This window comes from Scyliorhinus torazame, chromosome 15, assembly GCF_047496885.1.
Source record: "Scyliorhinus torazame isolate Kashiwa2021f chromosome 15, sScyTor2.1, whole genome shotgun sequence".
Taxonomy (NCBI): Eukaryota; Metazoa; Chordata; class Chondrichthyes; order Carcharhiniformes; family Scyliorhinidae; genus Scyliorhinus; species Scyliorhinus torazame.
This window is the reverse complement of record NC_092721.1, coordinates 141,534,720-141,555,451: the sequence shown is the minus strand read 5'-3', so window position 1 is coordinate 141,555,451 and position 20,732 is coordinate 141,534,720. Positions and strand designations below refer to the sequence as shown.

General features: G+C 44.1%; 1 protein-coding gene across 2 annotated transcripts in view; it reads left to right on the top strand.

The window, feature by feature from the left end:
• Positions 1–20,732, top strand: part of micu2 (mitochondrial calcium uptake 2) — a 736,923-nt gene that overhangs the window by 366,108 nt on the left and 350,083 nt on the right. For both annotated transcript variants that reach the window (XM_072476850.1, XM_072476849.1), the window contains exon 2: positions 10,664–10,820. In XM_072476850.1, the coding sequence (XP_072332951.1) occupies positions 10,664–10,820 (157 nt within the window). The remainder of the gene's footprint in view (positions 1–10,663; positions 10,821–20,732) is intronic.

The window sequence follows — 20,732 nt, the reverse complement described above, 5'->3', positions numbered from 1 at the left end:
AAGCCAGCTATATCAGATTCTTTTACAAGTCCAAGTAGTGTGAGACAAAAGCAAAGCAGCAGAGTTGGGTGGTTGAAAATTGAACCAAAACAGGAGACGTATGGTGAGATATTGATGATGAGGAACACTAACTTATGATACAAATTTACAGAAAGTAGAAGAAAAAGGAAGAGATTGGGAAGGTTTGATAACCTTTTAACAGGTGAATTGCATGTCAATGTAACATGCTGAAGATGAGGCTCTTGTTAATAGACAGCCATATACACTGAAATCACACTTTTATTATCTGATTTGATACTTTCAGCATTTTGGTTGGGTTTTTACCTAAACACGCGACAAGATCTTGACTTTGTCTTTGTAACTGCAGATGCCGGTACCTCTTTACCAGGAATGATGGGTAGAAACATCAGAGAGTCAGTAACCTCAGATGCCTCTTGCATAAATTCCAGTGGTGATACCCTGGCAATGTGCTAGTGTCCAATTAACTATTTTGACCAGCGAAGTGATCAAAATAAAGTTGCAAAAATAAATAATAATCTTTATTATTGTCACAAGTAGGCTTTCATTAACACTGCAATGAAGTTACTGTGAAAATACCCTAGTCGCCACAATGGCGCCTGTTCGAGTACACTGAGGAAGAATTCAGAATGTCCAATCCACCTAACAGCACATTATCCAGATGTTACTAGCTGAACATGAAATAACCTGGGAAGCTCTCTGGAGATAATCTGGCACTAACATTAAAAAAATGCAATCATGAAACTTTAGTTATTGGAGCCAAGTACTCCTAGGTAAAATTCATCTTGAGGCAGTAGGAATGTAAAATTTGCAAAAGCCTAAAACCTATGGATCACAATTTTATTTATTTTTTTAATTTAGAGTACCCAATTCTTTATTTTTTTCTCCAATTAAGGGGCAATTTAGTGTGGCCAATCCACCTATCTGCACATCTTTAGGTTGTGGGGTTGAGACACGGGGAGAATATGCAAACTCCATACGGACTGTGACCCGGGGCCGAGATCGAACCCGGGTCCTTGGCACTGTGAGACAGCAGTGCTAACCACTAGGCCACCGTACCGCCCTATCACAATTTTAAAAATGCACTAATTAATTGGTCTGCAAACTACATTTTGTTTATTTCTGACCACTTATCAGAATTATAATTTTAATTAGCATTTGTTTTGCAAAGTCACCCTGCCAGGGTTACTTTCTAATCCTGTCAAATCATCTATTGGCAAAATATTCACAAGCTTCTAAATGGCTTTAGTTTGTTTATTTCCAATATTATTCCTCCCTTTCATCGCAGCTTTCAAAATTAGTTCAACATTCAGATTGTGAATACTACACCTTTCCTCTTCTCACTAGTGGATGCTCTTCAGAACACCCCTTAACAGGCCTTGGTTTCAAGCCTGAGCCGTGGCTGCTCAAAGGGTCAACAATCATAGCTTTACCTCATAGCACTGCACCACAAGGACAGCAGTGATTCAACAAGGCAGCTCACCATCACCTTTTCAAAGACAATTAGGGATGAGCAATAGATGTTGGCATTCACAGCAAAGACTATAATCCTGTAAATTAATCAAGAGAAGAACTTTGTGAGTACAAACCCACATTCCACTTCGCCATGACACAGCACTTGAGCCCATTTCAGTTGCTTCCATGGACGATGATGAACAATGTGCACCAACTCAGAAACAATATACATGAACACAGTTAAAATTTTACAATCTTTAGAATGTCTTGCCTTGACTTGTGTCCAAGAACAAACTAAGAAGGTGATACATTCAAACATAATGGCAACAGATGACACTTTCTCTTATGGAGAAGAAACACTCAATTTGATCTTTTACATTAAATTTATATTTTCCTAAGTTGAAAATGTTGTTTGTAGTAGATGGATGAACTGGCTGTAGGTCAGATTTGCCATATTCATAAAATAAATTGGTAATGGCTTACAGGGGTCAGGTATTGCTGTAACAAGCCCTTATTGCCATCTAAATTTAACTCAAGAGACCTACAATCATCTATCCTTGACCTCCACCCTCTTATTTCGCTTTATAATGAACATAAGAAATATAATCACGAATAGGCTATATGGCCCCTCGATCAGGCTTGCTCCACCACTCAATACAATCATGGTCTATCTTCTGCCTCAACTTCACCTTACGGCCTGCTCTCCATATCCCTTAATTCTCTGAGAGAACAAAAAACTATCAACTTCAGCCTTGAATATGCTCAACAATGGAACATTCATAACGTTCAAGGATAGAGAACTCTGAAGATTCACAGCCCTCTGATTGAAATAATTGCTCTTTATCTCAGTCCCAAATGATTGATCCTGAGACTGTTTTACAGATTCCCGGGCCTGGAAAAACAACCTCAGTGGCTATACCTTGTCAAGCTCGATCAGTATGAATCAGTGAGACCATCTCTCATTCTTCTAAACTCCAGAAAATAGGGACCCAACTTACTCAGCCTTTAATCATCGGACAACCCTCTCACCCCTATACTGCCTCCAAAACAGGTCTATTCGTCCTTCGATATGGAGGCCAAAACTGTACACAATACTCCAGATGTGGGGCTTGATATTTTACATTCTCCTGCTAGGCACGTTTGGCACATAAAATAGACAGTTCTCTACCCCACCATCTTCCCGCTTAACCCCATAACATGCTGGATGAGTCGGTGCCAAAATTGGCAGCAGGCCTGACATATTTAAATAAATAGTCACGGGTCAGTTGAACTTTCCGACAAGCCACATAATATACTGCCCATGCCAAAATATGGTTGGAGTGGGAAGTCGGGCGGAAATGATCAGGCCATTTTCGTTAAACCTTTTTAAAGAGCAGGAAGGAAATGAGTTACTATCTTCAGGGGATGCCCTTTGCACATGGGAGGACTGCCCCTCTAATATAGTATCCCTATTCTTCCTCCTGCTCTGTAAAACCTATCCCCCGCCCCCCTCCCTAAGCGGCCCAAATTCTCTCTGTCCAGTAGCCAGGACTTCCCTTACTCTGAGATTCATTGGGCTGCCTACATAGGACTGATTACAGTCCTAGCAACACTCTCTCATATGATCTTGGCTTGCCGGGACTGCTGGAACTGGTTGCCAATCCAATTGACCGGTGGGATTTTATCCCCAGTCGCCAGCCCCACCCCACCCGCCCGCCCCACCCATTATTTGAAGCCCATGATTCAATGCCCAACACAATTTGGAAAGAATTCTTTATTCGTATACTCCAAACCCCTTGCAATAAAGACCAACATCCCATTTGGTTTCCTAATTGCTGCTGTACCTGCATGCTAGCTTTGTGTTCCTTGAGCAAGTTCACCCAAATCTCTCACTTTTTAAAAATATCCGGCTATTACATTTGATCAAGGTGATTAACATCACGCTTTACCCACATTATATGCTATTTGCCACCTTGTTCATTTACTTAAACTGTCTGTTTCTTGGCGTCCTCCTCACTGCTTACAATTCAACCTAGCTTTGCATCGTCAGTAAACTTGGAACTATTAATCTCGGTCTCTTCATGTAAGTCATTGATATAGATTGTAAATAGCTGAGGCCCCATCACTGATCATTGCGACACTCCACTAGTCACAGCCAGTCAACTTGAAAATGCCCTATTTAGCCCTATTTTCTGCTTCCTGTGCATTAACTAATCCTCCACCCATGCCAATACATTGCCCCCATTTCCATGATCTTGTGCAAAATAATACCTTATCACCTTTTGGATATCTATGTAAACTGTATCTTTGGTTCCCCTTATCTACCCTACTAATTAACTCCTCAAAAAACTCGAATTAAATTTGTCAAACACAATTTCCATTTCATAAAACTACGCTGACTCTGTCGAGCCATGTGTTGCTCTCTTTGATTGGCTCTTAATTTGGTTCTGTTTAATTACGTTTGCTCAAGAGTCGCCAGGTATCTTTCGACACCGCCACAAGGTTCAGAACCGAATACTGATCAATGACTCGATACACCAGTTAGTAAGTTCAAAAGCAATGCTCATTTATTTACACACAGTCAAATCTACTCATGCATAAACTCTACAAACTAAACTACCACTATTACTAAAGCCTATACTTAGCTTTGGGTGCCCACTCAGTCAGAGGAACAATGGCCGTTGCTTTGGGTTGAGCTGTTTACAGGGTAGCAACTAGGAGCGTCTATCTCGTAGCGTGTGTTGACTTGGAATTTAATTGGTCTGATGCAGCTACGAGGCAGGTCTCTCGCTTCGCTGAGAGCCAAAGCCTAAGGAGAAAGATTCTCCCTTGGGGAATATCTTTTATACTAAAAAGGGCTTTGTGCGCTTTTGGACGGGCCTTGAACTTGGCCTCAACTAATTGGGTCTTTCCCAATCAGTCGTAGCGATCTTCCTCCAATAGAGTGATGGTTCCCCGATTGCTGGGCGTGTCCTAGTGACCATTGGTCTGCTTTGTTTTAGCCTCTTCTGGCGCCGGGGTGTCTGCCTTAACATTGTGTATCTAAATGTTTCCCTTTTGTCCCCAGAGATGGTTCATTAGTATGTAGATTGCTTGGCAGTTTCTGTCCTGTCTGAGATTTTAAGGTTCTAATCAACAGTCAGAGCTTGCACCTGCTTGTTTCTTAGCATTGTCCAATTTTCCCTGCCTTCTTTACAAGTGTCCATTTTGTAATCGGGACGTGGCCATCCCAGATGGCTACACATGCTACAGGGTGTGATGTTTTAAGTGCATTGTTAAAATTCATTCATAATAAGTTCCAGTATTTTCCCAGCAACTGATATCTGGCCCACAGTTCCCTGTTTTCCCTCTTCCTCCTTTCTTGAATAGTGGTGTGACATTTATTAACTTCCAATCTGCTGGAACTATCCTAGAATCTGAGGAATGTTGGAAAACCATAATCAATGCTACCATCATTTCCACAGATAACTGTTTTTGAACCACGGGAATGTAGGACTTAGGAGTAGGCAATTCAGCCCTTCAAGCCTGAACCATTCAATAAGATCATGGCAGATCTGGCTGTAGTCTGAACTCCACTTTCTAGTCTGTGCCCCCCCCCCCCCCATGACAACCTTTGACTCCATTGACTATCGAAAACCTGCCCAACCCAGCCTTGAATAAATTCAGTGACCCAGCCTAAGATATGGACCCACAGGTGAGCAGTTCATTGTCTTTTAGTCTCTTAAGTTTGTACAATACATTTTATCTGCTCATATGAATTAACTTAAGTTCCTCAGTCTTATTAGCCCCCTTGATTATCTTCTATTTCTGTTATGCAATTTGTCTCTTCTACTATGAAGACAGACATAAAATATTTGTTCAACATCTCTGCCATTTTCTCATGATAAATTTGTCCCAGAACAGATCCTTGTGGTACGCCACTTGTAACTGAACTCCATTCTGAACATTTCCCATCAACCACCACCCTCTGTCTTCTTTCAGCTAGCCAATTTCTGATCCACATCTCTAAATCACCCTCAATCCCCAGCCTCCGTATTTTCTGCAATAGCCTACCGTGGGGACCCTTATCAAACGCTTTACTGAAATCCATATACACCACATCAACTGCTCTACCCTCGTCTACCTGTTCAGTCACCTTCTCAAAGAACTCGATAAGGTTTGTGAGGCATGACCTCCCCTTCACAAAGCCATGCTGACTATCCCTAATCATATTATTCCTATCTAGATGATTATAAATCTTGTCTCTTATAATCCCCTCCAAGACTTTACCCACAACAGACGTGAGGCTCACCGGTCTATAGTTGCCGGGGTTGTCTCTACTCCCCTTCTTGAACAAAGGGACCACATTTGCTATCCTCCAGTCCTCTGGCACTATTCCTGTAGCCAATGATGACATAAAAATCAAAGCCAAAGGCTCAGCAATCTCTTTCCTGGCTTCCCAGAGAATCCTAGGATAAATCCCATCAGGCCCCGGGGACTTATCTATTTTCAGCCTGTCCAGAATTGCCAACACCTCTTCCCTACGTACCTCAATGCCATCTATTCTAATAGCCTGGGTCTCAGCATTCTCCTCCACAACATTATCTTTTTCCTGAGTGAATACTGATGAAAAATATTCATTTAGTATCTCGCCTATCTCTTCAGACTCCACACACAACTTCCCATCCCTGTCCTTGACTGGCCCTACTCTTACCCTAGTCATTCTTTTATTCCTGACATACCTATAGAAAGCTTTTGGGTTTTCCTTGATCCTACCTGCCAAATACTTCTCATGTCCCCTCCTTGCTCGTCTTAGCTCTCTCTTTAGATCCTTCCTCGCTACCTTGTAACTATCAAGCGCCCCAACTGAAACTTCACACCTCATCTTCCCATAGGCCTCCTTCTTCCTCTTAACAAGAGATTCCACTTCTTTGGTAAACCACGGTTCCCTCGCTCGACGCCTTCCTCCCTGCCTGACCGGTACATACTTATCAAGAACACGCAGTAGCTGATCCTTGAACAAGCTCCACATATCCAGTGTGCCCAACACTTGCAGCCTACTTCTCCAACCTACCCCTCCCAAGTCATGTCTAATGGCATCATAATTGCCCTTCCCCCAGCTATAACTCTTGCCCTGCGGGGTATACTTATCCCTTTCCATCACTAACGTGAACGTCACCGAATTATGGTCACTGTCCACAAAGTGCTCACCTACCTCCAAATCTAACACCTGGCCTGGTTCGTTACCCAAAACCAAATCCAATGTGGCCTCGCCTCTTGTTGGCCTGTCAACATATTGTGTCAGGAAACCCTCCTGCACACATTGTACAAAAAATGACCCATCTAATGTACTCAAACTATATCTTTTCCAGTCAATATTTGGAAAGTTAAAGTCTCCCATAATAACTACCCTGTTACTTTCGCTCTTATCCAGAATCATCTTCACCATCCTTTCCTCTACATCCCTAGAACTATTAGGAGGCCTATAGAAAACTCCCAACAGGGTGACCTCTCCTTTCCTGTTTCTAACCTTAGCCCATACTACCTCGGAAGAAGAGTCCCCATCTAGCATCCACTCCGCCACCGTAATACTGTTCTTGACTAGCAGCGCCACACCTCCCCCTCTTTTGCCTCCTTCTCTGACCTTACTAAAACACCTAAACCCCGTAACCTGCAACAACCATACCTGTCCCTGCTCTATCCATATCTCCGAAATGGCCACAACATCGAAGTCCCAGGTACCAACCCATGCTATGTACACTGATGACACCCAACTCTATTTCACCATGACATATCTCAGCCCCCTCATAGCCTTGCTTTAGTCAGACTACTTGTCCAATATGAATCACAATTTTCTACAATTCCAGCATTGGGAAGGTCAAAGCCATGGTCTTCAGTCCCTGCCACAGCCTCTATTCCTTCAACACAAATTCCATCCACCTCACAGGCCACTGTGTTCGGATCAGCCAGACTGTTTGAAGCCTCAGCATCCTAAACCAAGCCTCCACTCCCTTAATCACTCCATCACATGGCCTGCTTCTAGCTAAACTTCATCTATGGTTGTTCTATTTATTTGTTGCCGCAAAGAGAAAAGGTATGGAGGTGCCCACACTCTGGATTCTTACAAAACACGATGAAAGGTTTGTTAAGGGTTTTGCCGATACAATCAGGATGGTGATCTTCCCAAAGCCCATGCAAACACTCGACTAACGTCACTGCACACCACGTGACGCAGAACCAGCAAGAATGTATTCCCAGGTACATAACATCACTCCCTTTTTATTTCATTAGGGCAGCAAAAACAATTAACATTTTTACAACAGATTCCCTTTTGTGTTATTTCTATACTAATATACAATCCAATAATACAGTCTCTGTGGTGAACGTCCCTATTCCTTTACGGTAGAATTTGGCATTCTTGAGTTTAGCTGCTTGCGACCTCAGAATTGTCCTCATTCCTTACTGTAGACAGTTCTTCTTGAGTAGTTATTTCAGTATCTGTCACTATAGGCATTGAAAAGCAATCAGAAACAGAATCTGAACTCATCACTGTCTCTGGTCTCCGTTTTACGTTCTCTAGACTTTCCAAGGGTAGAACCTGTCGATACGTTTCTGCAAACTCACTTTGTGCAGCAAGTAACTGATCAGCATGACGTCGTCAAACTCTTTCATCATCCAACTGTACAGTGTATGATATTGGAGTTTTCTAGGATCATAGCTGGTACCCATTTCTCATTGGTGGTGTAACTCCTAGCTTACACTCTCTCTCCCTGGTTGGATACTCACCTTTTCGAGTTTTTCTCCCACCTAGCAATTTGTGCTTGTTGTTAAATCGTTTGACAATCTCTGAAGTATCGGGTGGAGTTAACAAATCCAACTGTGTTCGTAGTTTCCTCTTGAGTAACAGCATTGCCAGTGAACTTTACGTGGTAGCATGTACAGTGTTACGATAAGACTTTAGAAATTAGTTTACTCTTCTTGATAATGTCTTCTGGTCTTTCGATGCCTTAATAGAATGTTTTAAAGATTGCACAAAACGTTCACCCAATCCATTCGCTGATGGACGATATGGAGCTGACTTGATATGGGTATGCCGTTCCCTTTTAAGTAGCCCTCAAACTCCTTTGAAGTAAACTGCATCCCATTATCACTGACAAACTGTTCCAGTGTTCCAAATCTTCCGACTATTTTGTTTAGTTTCTCTATTGTCTGCTCAGTCATCAATGACTTCATGATCACAATTTCTGGCCGTTTCTAGTGCGTGTCCTCAATTACTAAGAACATGTGTCCCTCCAGTGGACCAGCATAATCGGCGTATATTCTCTGCCATGCTGAGTTGGGCATTCCCATGGATATAATGGTGGCGTGTTCCTTAGTTTTGCACAAGATTGACATTCCCCAACTTTCTCTTCAATTTGATCATCTAATCCTGGCCATCAAAAATAACTGTGTGCCAATTCCTTCATCCTTACCACGCCAAGATGTCCCTCATGCAGTTGATCAAGCACGGAGGAATGATCACACCGATTCTCCATAATAGAATTCCATTCTGCATTTCCAACTCAAGCCTTTGTGTGATATAGGGCTTGAGGTCTGGATTTTTCCTATGAACATCTGACAATCTTCCTTTTGGATCAAGTCCATCACATTCCCCCATCACTGGATCAGTTCTTGTATATCTTTGACCTTGAGATGAAGTCAAGGTACACGATCCATGAGTGAGAAATACAAAGTGCAAAATATTGACAAAACTTTCTTCAGATTCATGCTTGACTTGTAATGGCAATCATGACAAAGCATCAACATTTGCATGCTGCTCTGGCTTGTGATATTGGATGTCATAAGTGTGTACAGCCAATATCAATATCATAATGGTGGAACCTTTTTACACAGAAAATTATGCTCACAGCTTTTTCTAGCTGAGCATAATTAATTTCTGCGCCAATAAGAATGTGCAAAGCTTCACACACGCGTTCCCCTCCTGAAGGCATAATGTGCGAGATGACTGCACCAACCCCATAGGGTGAGGCTTCACAAGCTAATTGCAACTTCATTTTGGGATTATCCAACAGCACTGACTTCAGTAAAGCTTCTTTCACTTCGTTGTATTCATTCTCCTGACCAGTTCCATGCATGTTTGACACATAGCAAAGTGAATAAAAGCTTCAATTGTGTTGCTAAATTCAGCACCAATTTCCTATAATAATCGATCAATCCTAAAAACAACCTGAATTGAGTCACATTTTGAGGACGTGGTTCTTCGAAGATTGCTGACATTTTCTTTGGTTCTTTGTGTAAACCACCTTTGTCAATGAAATGACAAAGGTAATTTATGGATGACTTGGAAAACATTGCACTTTGCCTTTTTAACTCTGAGGTTGTGGCTCTGTAACTGCTTCAGGGTAGTTTCCAAATTCTCCAAGTATTCCTTTCCACTCAAACCGGTGATGAATGTGTCATCTAAATAACATTGCACTCCATTCAACCCACTTCGAATTTGATCCATGAATCTTTGAAAAAGAGCAGGCGCAGATGTAGTTCCAAAAGGAAGTCTTCTGTAACGGAACAGACCTTTGTGCCTTCCCCATCCCGCCCCTTCTTCAAAGGCCTGCCCCATCTCCCATTCCATTTCCCCCTGCCAACCCATCTGCATCCCCTATTCCATGCAATCCGACCCCCAATCCACCCCTTACCAATACCATAAAACCTCCCACTCTGTCCCCAGTCCCTCCAGCGGGTATAACTTTGATGTTGGGTACCCTTTACCTTTCGCTGAGTTTTACTCCAACTCTCTCCCTAACCCCATCTCCATGCTGCAGCCACCGCTAACCCTCCCTCTCATGCCATTAATCCAATCCCCACCTTTCCTTAATCTCTCCAACCAGTGTAACTTTTAGGCTCCCCTTACCTTCCTCTATTCTCTTTCTTGTCAGATCCCTGCACGATCACCTCCACCATTGACGATTAACAACTGCCATGCATCATGCCCTCCATTCTTCCCCATGCCCCACATGACTGCACATGCACCAGACCACACCAACCAAACCAACCCGCCAGCCAATCAGAGAAGTGCAGACAGCCAGAAATTGGGCATTGTTATTGTATATTTAATTATGTATGTCCCTTTGATTATAGCAATAGTTAATAAGTATGTAAACAAAGATAAGCAAACTCTGATTTTGGAATTTAATTAATGCAGTTAGTTGTAAAACATTATTTATTTTTGTTTAAGGTCCAAAATACAGTTAAAGAAGAGGCTAAAGAAGAATATGGGTGTGCCGCAACTTGCAAACAGCGCTTCAAGCAGTTTTCCTCAATTGAGTACGAGGGTGAATTCTACATGACTCCTCGAGATTTCTTGTTCTCAGTAATTCTGGAATGTGCAGAGAGTAAGTTGAATATTTTGTTACAATTACTGGGGCAAGCTGCTGCATATTCCTTTAAAGTACCTGAAGTTTTACATTTTCCATGACAGCATTATTTTTCCAAAATAATTAACTGTGCAGACCTCATAAAGTTTATAAATAAAAGTATAAGTAATTAAAACTGTATGTGTTCAGAATGTTATGTGCTTTTATTAGACAGCATTCAAAATGTATGAATAAAACCAAAGGTCTAAACTTTTTTTCATAGAAAAAATGTTTCAATGTGTCCAGCATTTGCAGTTCACACTGACAATCAATGAATACATTTACTTATCAGACTGACGTTTTGTGAAATCATAGATGGTTGAAAATTTTACTTGTATTTACACTTGGTCCAATACAGAAACAATATTTTATTAAGAAATCTTTAGACATTGATTACTGTGTAATTGACTTTAACAGGCAGCATTTCGAGGTGGCAGTGAATACATACACTGCAGGTTTAAGCTACCCCTACAACAGCAGAAGTCAAAACAACCTCATGTAAAGTCATGTCATGTAAAGTCGCCATAGTCCCAGATGCGCATAGGCTGCTTTCCCCTTTGAGGGGTCGAGCTGACTGGTAATGATTTCATCTGAGGATCACCGCACCTCAGGCGAGGAGCAAGGTTGAGAAGGTGGGACCTTCATGAACAACCTTAGCCGGTACAGGAATAACCTCATGAAGATTTATCCATATGACAGGCCCAATTGCTCAGAAGAAAATGCTTGCCTTTCAGTTAGAAATGAGAAGTTTATTCTTGCATCTGAATATACAAATATTTTAATTCCTCTTTAACTGAATGTGATGGTATCATACTGCTTTCAAGCCCTCACAAGCTGTTTGTAAAATTGATTATTTCAAGAATATCCAATCTATTCTTTCGTTTAATTTTTTCAGTGTTTCTGTTAAAATATTTTGGCTCTCAGATTGTCCAGATGTAGTTAAACTATGGTATTTCAATGAGAGCCTAAAGTTAACTAGGTTGACAGTCAATCAAAGAGCTGAAGGCTTAGTATTTATTTAAAGGGCAAAGTTACTTGAGCCTTCTGGAGAGTGGGTGGGCAAGTGGAGGGGAACAAATATGTTGGTGTAATGAATTCCACCTGCTTTCCATATTGTTTGAATCTTTATAAGATTCTCCTATCTGTAAGGAGAATTTCCTTTTGAGTAGATGGTGGGCAGTTGGAGAGTAATGACCTGGATGAAAAGTACAAGCAATGTATCTAAGTTTTCTGATGATACAAAGTTAGGTGGAAAGGTAAACTTGGGGGAGGCCACAAAGAAATCTGAACAGATTAAGTGGGTAACAGGCAACAAGATGACAGATGCATTACAGTGTAGGGATGTATGAAGTTGTTCACTTTGGTCGAAAGAATTGAAGAGCTGAATATTTTTTAGAAGGTGAGAAACTTGAGTGTGTGTATTCAAAGAGACTTATGTGTGCTCATACAACAAATGCAACGAGTTACCATACAGGTACCACAAGTAATTAGGAAGGCAAACAGCATGTTGGCCTTTATTGCAAGGGGCTTGGAGCACAAGAATAAGGAAGTCAGTGGTAGGGAAATTACTGGAGAGAATTCTTCGAGACAGGACCTACTCCCATTTGGAAGCAAGTGGTCATATTAGCGAGAGGCAGCACGGTTTTGTGAAGGGGAGGTCGTGTCTCACTAACTTGATAGAGTCTTCGAGGAGGTAACAAAGATGATTGATGCAGGTAGGGCAGTAGATGTTGTCTATATGGACTTCAGTAAGGCCTTTCACAAGGTCCCTCATGGCAGACTGGTACAAAAGGTGAAGTCACACGGGATCAGAGGTGAGCTGGCAAGATGGATACAGAACTGGCTAGGCAATAGAAGGCAGAGAGTAGCAATGGAAGGGTGCTTTTCTGATTGGAGGGCTGTGACTAGTGGTGTTCCGCAGGGATCAGTGCTGGGATCTTTGCTGTTCGTGGTATATATAAATGATTTGGAGGAAAATTTTACTGGTCTGATTAGTAAGTTTGCGGAGGACACAAAGATTGGTGGAATAGCGGATAGTGATGAGGACTGTCAGAGGATACAGCAGGATTTAGATCATTTGGAGACTTGGGTGGCGAGATGGCAGATGGAGTTTAATCCGGACAAATGTGAGGTAATGCATTTTGGAAGGTCTAATACAGGTAGGGTTTATACAGTGAATGTAGAACCCTCAAGCGTATTGACAGTCAGAGAGATCTTGGTGTACAGGTCCACAGGTCACTGAAAGGGGCAATACAGGTGGAGAAGGTAGTCAAGAAGGCATACGGCATGCTTGCCTTCATTGGCCGGGGCATTGAGCATAAAAATTGGCAAATCATGTTGCAGCTGTATCGAACCTTAGTTAGGCCACACTTGGAGTCTAGTGTTCAATTCTGGTCGCCACACTACCAGAAGGACATGGAGGCTTTAGAGAGGGTGCAGAAGAGATTTACCAGGATGTTGCCTGGTATGTAGGGCATTAGCTATGAGGAGCGGTTGAATAAACTTGGTTTGTTCTCACTGGAACGAAGGAGGTTGAGGGGCGACCTGATAGAGGTCTACAAAATTATAAGGGGCATAGACAGAGTGGATAGTCAGAGACTTTTTCCCAGGGTAGAGGGGTCAATTACTAGGGGGCATAGGTTTAAGGTGCGATTGGCAATGTTTAGAGGAGATGCACGAGGTAAGTTTTTTACACAGACGGTAGTGGGTGCCTGGAACTCGCTGCTGGAGGAGGTAGTGGAAGCAGGGACGATAGTGACATTTAAGGGGCATCTTGACAAATACATGAATAGGACGGGAATAGAGGGATACGGACCCCGGAAGTGTAGAAGAATTTAGTTTAGACGGGCAGCATGGTCGGCGCAGGCTTGGAGGGCCGAAGGGCCTGTTCCTGTGCTGTACTTTTCTTTGTTCTTTGTACTAGATTTGTAGAGGGTTTTCGTGAGACCACATCTGGAGTACTCTGGGCAGTTTTGATCTCCACACTTAAGAAAATATATACTTACATTGGAGGCGGTACGGTGAAGGTTCTCTAAATTGGTCCCTGGGATGAGGGAGGTTGTCCAATGACTGAGCAAACTGAGTCTGTTTACTCTGGAGTTTAGAGGAATGAGAGCCAATCTCATTGAAACCTACAAGGGGTTTGAGAGGGTAGACATAGATATTGTTTCCACTGGTTGGGGAATCTAGAACACGGGGAAACAATCTCAGGATAATGGGCTGATCATTTAGGATCGAAATGAGAAGAAATTACTTCACATAAAGGGTTGTGAATCTTTGGAATTCTCTACTCCAGAGGGATGCTCCATCATTGAATACATTTAAAACTGGGATTGATAGATTTCTGATTCCTCAGGGAATCAAGGGATATGGGGAATGGGCAGGGAAGTAGAGTTAAGACCCGAGATCAGCCATGATCATTTTGAATGGCAGAGCAAGCTTGAAGGGCTGTATGATCTACTCCTCCAATTTCTCTTGTTCTTGGAGACCAGTGGTGAAGCCAAAGAAAGCTATTCGCTGACAGGGTGCTCCCAGCAGTTTCCTTTCCCTGCCTGCCAAACCTAGAGAACGAAAGTAATTTTAAAGTTCCATACTGACCACACATAGTGAATGTCAAAGTAAATATACTCTTGCCTGAATCATCTTCAAAGCTTCCTGAAGGTGATTTATTTGTTTGATGTAATCATTGTTTCCACCTAATTCTGTTCTGTCTTCATTTTTATTTCTCTCCAAGGGGTAGTTCTGGCCTGATGGGTGTGTGGAACAGTAAAGTGGTTTTGTTACCAGACTGGTAATCCCATGTCCTGAACTAATAATCCAGAGATTTGGGGCGGGATTCTCCAACCCCCTGCCGGGACAGAGAATCCCCAGGGGCAGCACGAATCCCGCCCTGCAGCCCTGATGCCAGCACCCGTATTCTCTGGCGCCGTTTTTAGGGCGGGGCGGGATTCACGCCATGCCAGTAGGGGGCCGTTGGCAGCGGCCTCCCCGGCAATTCTCCGGGCCCCGATGGGCTGAGCGGCCGCCTGTTTTTGGCCAGTACCGCTGGCGTGGGTTACGTATGGTCCCACACGGCGGGGCCTGGCAGGTAAGTCGGCGGTGACAGTCCTCGGGGGGGGGGGGGATCTGTCCTCGGGAGGGGGGGGGGGGGGGATCTGTCCTCGGGGGGGGGGGGGGGGGGGGGGGCGGCGCGGGGGGATCTGTCCTCGGGGAGGAGGGGGGGGGGCGCAGGGGGATCTTTCCTCGGGGGGGGGGGCGCGGGGGGGATCTGACCCCGGGTTGGCCCCTCGCGGTAGCCTGGCCCACGATCGGGGCCCACTGATCTGCGGGCAGGCCTGTTCTGTGGGGGCACTTTTTCGTTCCGCGCTGGCCCCTGTAGGGCCGGCGTGGAGAAGAGAGCCCCCCCACGCATGCACCAAAATACGCTGGCCGGTCACGCCGGCAGTTCCGCGCATTCACGAGATCACACCGGCCCTTCGGCGTATGCGTAAATTCGCGCTGTCCTTTCGCCGCCGGCTGGAGCGGCGCCAACCACTCCGCTGTCCACCTAGCCCCCAAGACAGGTGAGAATTCCTCAGTTTGGGGCCCGTTGACACCGGAGCCGTTGACGCTCGTTTTCCCGCCAGCGTGGGGACTTAGTCCCCGGAAGGGAGAATCAGATTTCACCATAGTAGTTGAAAAATTTAAATCCAGTTTATTAAAAAATTATTGTCAGTATTGGTGACCATGTAATCGTTGTAGAAAAACACAATCTGGTTCACTAATATCCCAGAGAAGAAAATCTGTCATCCATACCTGGTCTGGCCTCGATGTGATTCCAGATCACAACAATGTGGTTGATTCCAGAACAGCCTCCAGAAGTGGCACACCGCCATGAGGAATAGGCACTAAGTGTGGCACCTACACCTGTGAATGAATTTTAAAAACGTGACAAATAAAGCCAGTAATGTTCAATTTAACTGAATTTCTACTGCTAAAGGAGGTGTTACTAATATATCAGATTAAAGACAGCGATATAACTGACAGACAACCTCATTACCTCCAATCTTCTGCTTTGCATTGCCTTAATTGAGTGCTCGGTCAGGTATGTCCAACTGGCAGCCAGTGGACCTCAAGCCCCTCTATGTGACTCCCAGGACCACTGTTCAAAAACCAGTAAGACACGCTGGTAAGCTCAAAGTACAGGTATGTGAAATTTAAGATTTTGCAAGCGGCTGCTCCTCCAATCATATGCCAGTCCATTCCCATGTTTGCTGCTGATTGGGTCGCATGAAGGAGAGACAATGGCGTAGTGGTATTATCTGGATTAATAAACCAGAGACCTAGGTTCGAATCCTGCTACAGCAGATGGTGAAATTTGGATTCAATAAAAATCTGGAATTTAAAGTCTAATGATGACCATGAAAACATTGTCGATTGTCGTAAAAACCCATCTGGTTCACTAATGTGACTAATGTAGGAAATCTGTCGTCCTTATCTGGTCTCGACCTGTGATAATATGTATAGTGTACAGTAAATGAAGGGTTAATAATTTGATGTGAGTGCTTCCAACCACCAGATGGTGATCAAGAACACACACGTGAATCAAATGATACCTTAATTCTGGGAGTAGGTGATTAGGCGGGACAGAGAGTAGTTGTGTTTTCAGAAAGTCTGTAGATAGAATAATAGTCTTAGTATATTTTGTAATATTTGTTTCTTAGTAAGTAGGTTCAAATCTAATTTAGGTGTAATGTTAATAAATCAGCTTTGTTTGAAACATAAATTGATGTTCTGTGCAAGTCACAACACTTCAAAGCCATCATCATCCACAAAGCAAAGACCATCACATGGCCTACATGTGACTCCCAATCCACAGCAATGTGGCTGACTCTTAATTGCCCTCTCAAGGGCATTTAGGGATGGGCAATAAATGCTGGCACAGCCTCCGACGGCCATGTCTCTTGAACGAATAAAAAAAAATGAGGGAGCAAAAGTCTCTGATTGTAGGAAGAGTGAACACTGGTGGGGGTGAGTGTGCTGAGGGCTTCCGGCCCGAGGGAAGGGAAGGTACAGTGGGGCTGGGATCTGGGAGCACAAGTTACAGCGGGATTGGTGTCTCAGAGCCCAAGTTACGGTAAAGTTGGTGTCTCAGGGCCCACATTATGGCAGGGCTGGCGCCTGGGAGCACAGGTTGCGGCGGGGTTGGTGTCTCAGAGCCCAAGGTGCTGACATTAATATAAAAGCAAAATATTGCGGATGCTGAAAATCTGAAATAACAAAAGAAAATGCTGGGTAAACACAGCACGTCCGGTAGCACCTGTTCAGAATTGCTCTTCAGAATTGCTGACTTTTCCCAGCATACTCTGCTGACATTTATACCTTCTATGAGGGGAGTAGAATTAATGCTTCAGCTATACAAAGCCCTGAAGTGTGAGCAGTTCTGGGGCACCACACATTAGGTTAAATATATTGACCTTGGAGCAGTGTAAATTTATTTAAATAATACCTGGACTCGAAGGGTTAAGCTACGAGGAGAAATTAAATAAAACAGAATTGTGTTCGCTGGAAGTTTATGGAGTAACTTGATCCTGGTATAAAGGGATACAGATAGGGAAGATTGGGAGAAACAATGTCTGCGCTTTAGGGAGTCTAGGACCATGGGGGCCACAATTAGAAATTGGAGCCAGACTTTCCAGGAGTGAAAAGTTTGGAACTTTCTTCGACAAATGGTCGTTAACGCTCGACCTGTTGTTGATTTTAAAACTGAGATTGTTAGATTTTTGTTAGCCACAGGTATCAAGGGATATGGGGCAAAGGCGGATATACTCACAGATCAACCTGATCTTATTGAACAGCGGAGGAACAGACTGGATTGAAATGACCTACTTTTGTTCCTATATGGTTAGTATAAAAACACACGGAAGGAGTCATGCTGCAGCTATTAATTATTTTATGGAAAAGGTTCAAATCGTCATAATAAATGATTTCACATGCATTCTTCACATAACTTTGCCATGGCTTTGGTTTTATGGAGAAGGTGTCTCTAATCATGTTTTTAAAATATTGGAGATATAATAGTAATGTGGTTGCTGTAATAACTGAGTCTATTGCGCAGCCTTAAACTTGGTATGGGGGGACAGTGAGGTGTGTGTGTGTGTGTGTGCAGATGTTGCAGTGCCACTGGCTCTGCCACATGAACTGGACATGGAGAGGAGGAGGCAGATAGAGGAAGCCCTGTGATGAAGTGTTGCGTTTTCTTCTTTTACTCTGTCTTTTCTGTGGCTCTGTTCCAATTATGGCAATCAGTGAGTTTGCCCTTCTTTCTATGTTATCTATATTCTGATGCTTAGAGTCGCCAGGTATCAAATGATACCACCACAAGGTTCAACCGGCTATCGATCAAAGAGCCAAACACCAGTTAGTTAGCTCAAGGTCAAGGGTACTTTATTTACACACAATTAGTCATGCAACATAAACACTACTAGTTAACTACACCTATTGACTAAGACAACCTGTACTTAACTTAGGGCACCCGGCTTAGGTCAGAGAAACAGTGGCCGCTGTTCAATTCTGGATCTATCGAGTTCGAAGGAGTAACTGCTCCTCAGCTAGGCTCATCCGTCTGGTAGCGAGCGTTGAACTTGGACTTGCTTCTGGTGTTGCTGCAATTGGAGATGGCCGTGACCAGGGTACCAGGTCCAAGAGAGGACGAACATGTGGCAAACTCTTCTTCTTATACTTGGGGGTTTTCGCGCTCTTTTGGGCGGTCCTTCAGTTTGGGCCCCACTAATTGGGTGATCCCTGATCACTATGTTCGATTCCTAACCAATAAGTGGGCGGGGATCTGGATGGCTGGGCGTGTCCCAAGCGGTCACTGATCCCGTTGTTTACGCTTCCCTTGAACAGGGAGTGGCGCCGAAATGTCTGGGACTGTACCGGTCGCTCGAGCACCAGTCCTTTGTTTTGGTGAAGATGGGCCACCAAATGCTAATCGGCCCCATTAAAATACTAATTGGTCGGAGTTTCGATACTATCTGGACTTCTTGCTTGCAAATATGCATTTCAGGCTCTGAGCCTGCCCGAGCCGTGGCTTGTCCATTTTACCCACTAGGCTTTGCGAGTTTCTCTGTACCTAGTTGTAAGTGGCCATCCCAGATGGCTACAGAAGGAAGAGAAGAAGGGCATTCCTTCAAAGGCATTACCCCAATAGGGTCTTCTGGATCACCTCTCCCACTTAGAACCGAAATAGTGGCTTAGGAGGCTGCAATTTCCAAAGGAGCTGAACACAGATTTCACACTAAGTTGGAGCCTTAAACAGAATCCTCCTGGTGGTCATGAAAGTCGCCATCAGTCTTGCATTTTTTTTTTTAATTAAATATTTTATTGAAAATTTTTGGTCAACCAATACAGTACACTGTGCATCCTTTACACAATATTATAACAACACAAATAACAATGACCTATTTTATAAACAAAAAATGAATAAATAATAAATAACAAAAATGAAAACTAGCCCTAATTGGCAACTGCCTTGTCACAAGTAACACTCTCCAAAAATATAATTTAACAGTCCAATATATAATTATCTGTAGCAACGATCTATACATACTTACAGGATATATTAACAACCCTGAGAGTCCTTCTGGTTCCTCCCACCCCCCCCCCCCCCGGATCCTGGGCTGCTGCTGCTGCCTTCTTTTTTCCATTCCATCTATCTTTCTGCGAGGTATTCGACGAACGGTTGCCACTGCCTGGTGAACCCTTGAGCCGACCCCCTTAGGACGAACTTAATCCGCTCTAGCTTTATAAACCCTGCCATGTCATTTATCCAGGTCTCCACCCCCGGGGGCTTGGCTTCTTTCCACATTAGCAATATCCTGCACCGGGCTACTAGGGACGCAAAGGCCAAAACATCGGCCTCTCTCGCCCCCTGCACTCCCGGCTCTTGTGCAACCCCAAATATAGCCAACCCCCAGCTTGGTTCGACCCGGACTCCTACTACTTTTGAAAGCACCTTTGTCACCCCCATCCAAAACACCTGTAGTGCCGGGCATGACCAAAACATATGGGTATGATTCGCTGGGCTTCTCGAGCACCTCGCACACCTATCCTCCACCCCAAAAAATTTACTGAGCCGTGCTCCAGTCATATGTGCCCTGTGTAATACCTTAAACTGAATCAGGCTTAGCCTGGCACACGAGGACGACGAGTTTACCCTGCTTAGGGCATCTGCCCACAGCCCCTCCTCGATCTCCTCCCCCAGCTCTTCTTCCCATTTCCCTTTTAGTTCATCTACCATAGTCTCCCCTTCGTCCCTCATTTCCCTATATATATCTGACACCTTACCATCCCCCACCCATGTCTTTGAGATCACTCTGTCCTGCACCTCTTGTGTCGGGAGCTGCGGGAATTCCCTCACCTGTTGCCTCGCAAAAGCCCTCAGTTGCATATACCTGAATGCATTCCCTTGGGGCAACCCATATTTCTCGGTCAGCGCTCCCAGACTCGCGAACTTCCCATCCACAAACAGATCTTTCAGTTGCGTTATTCCTGCTCTTTGCCACATTCCATATCCCCCATCCATTCCCCCCGGGGCAAACCTATGATTGTTTCTTATCGGGGACCCCCCCAAGGCTCCAGTCTTTCCCCTATGCCGTCTCCACTGTCCCCAAATCTTCAGTGTAGCCACCACCACCGGGCTTGTGGTGTAGTTCCTCGGTGAGAACGGCAATGGGGCTGTCACCATAGCCTGTAGGCTAGTCCCCCTACAGGACGCCCTCTCTAATCTCTTCCACGCCGCTCCCTCCTCCTCTCCCATCCACTTACTCACCATTGAAATATTAGCGGCCCAATAATACTCACTTAGGCTCGGTAGTGCCAGCCCCCCCCTATCCCTGCTACGCTGTAAGA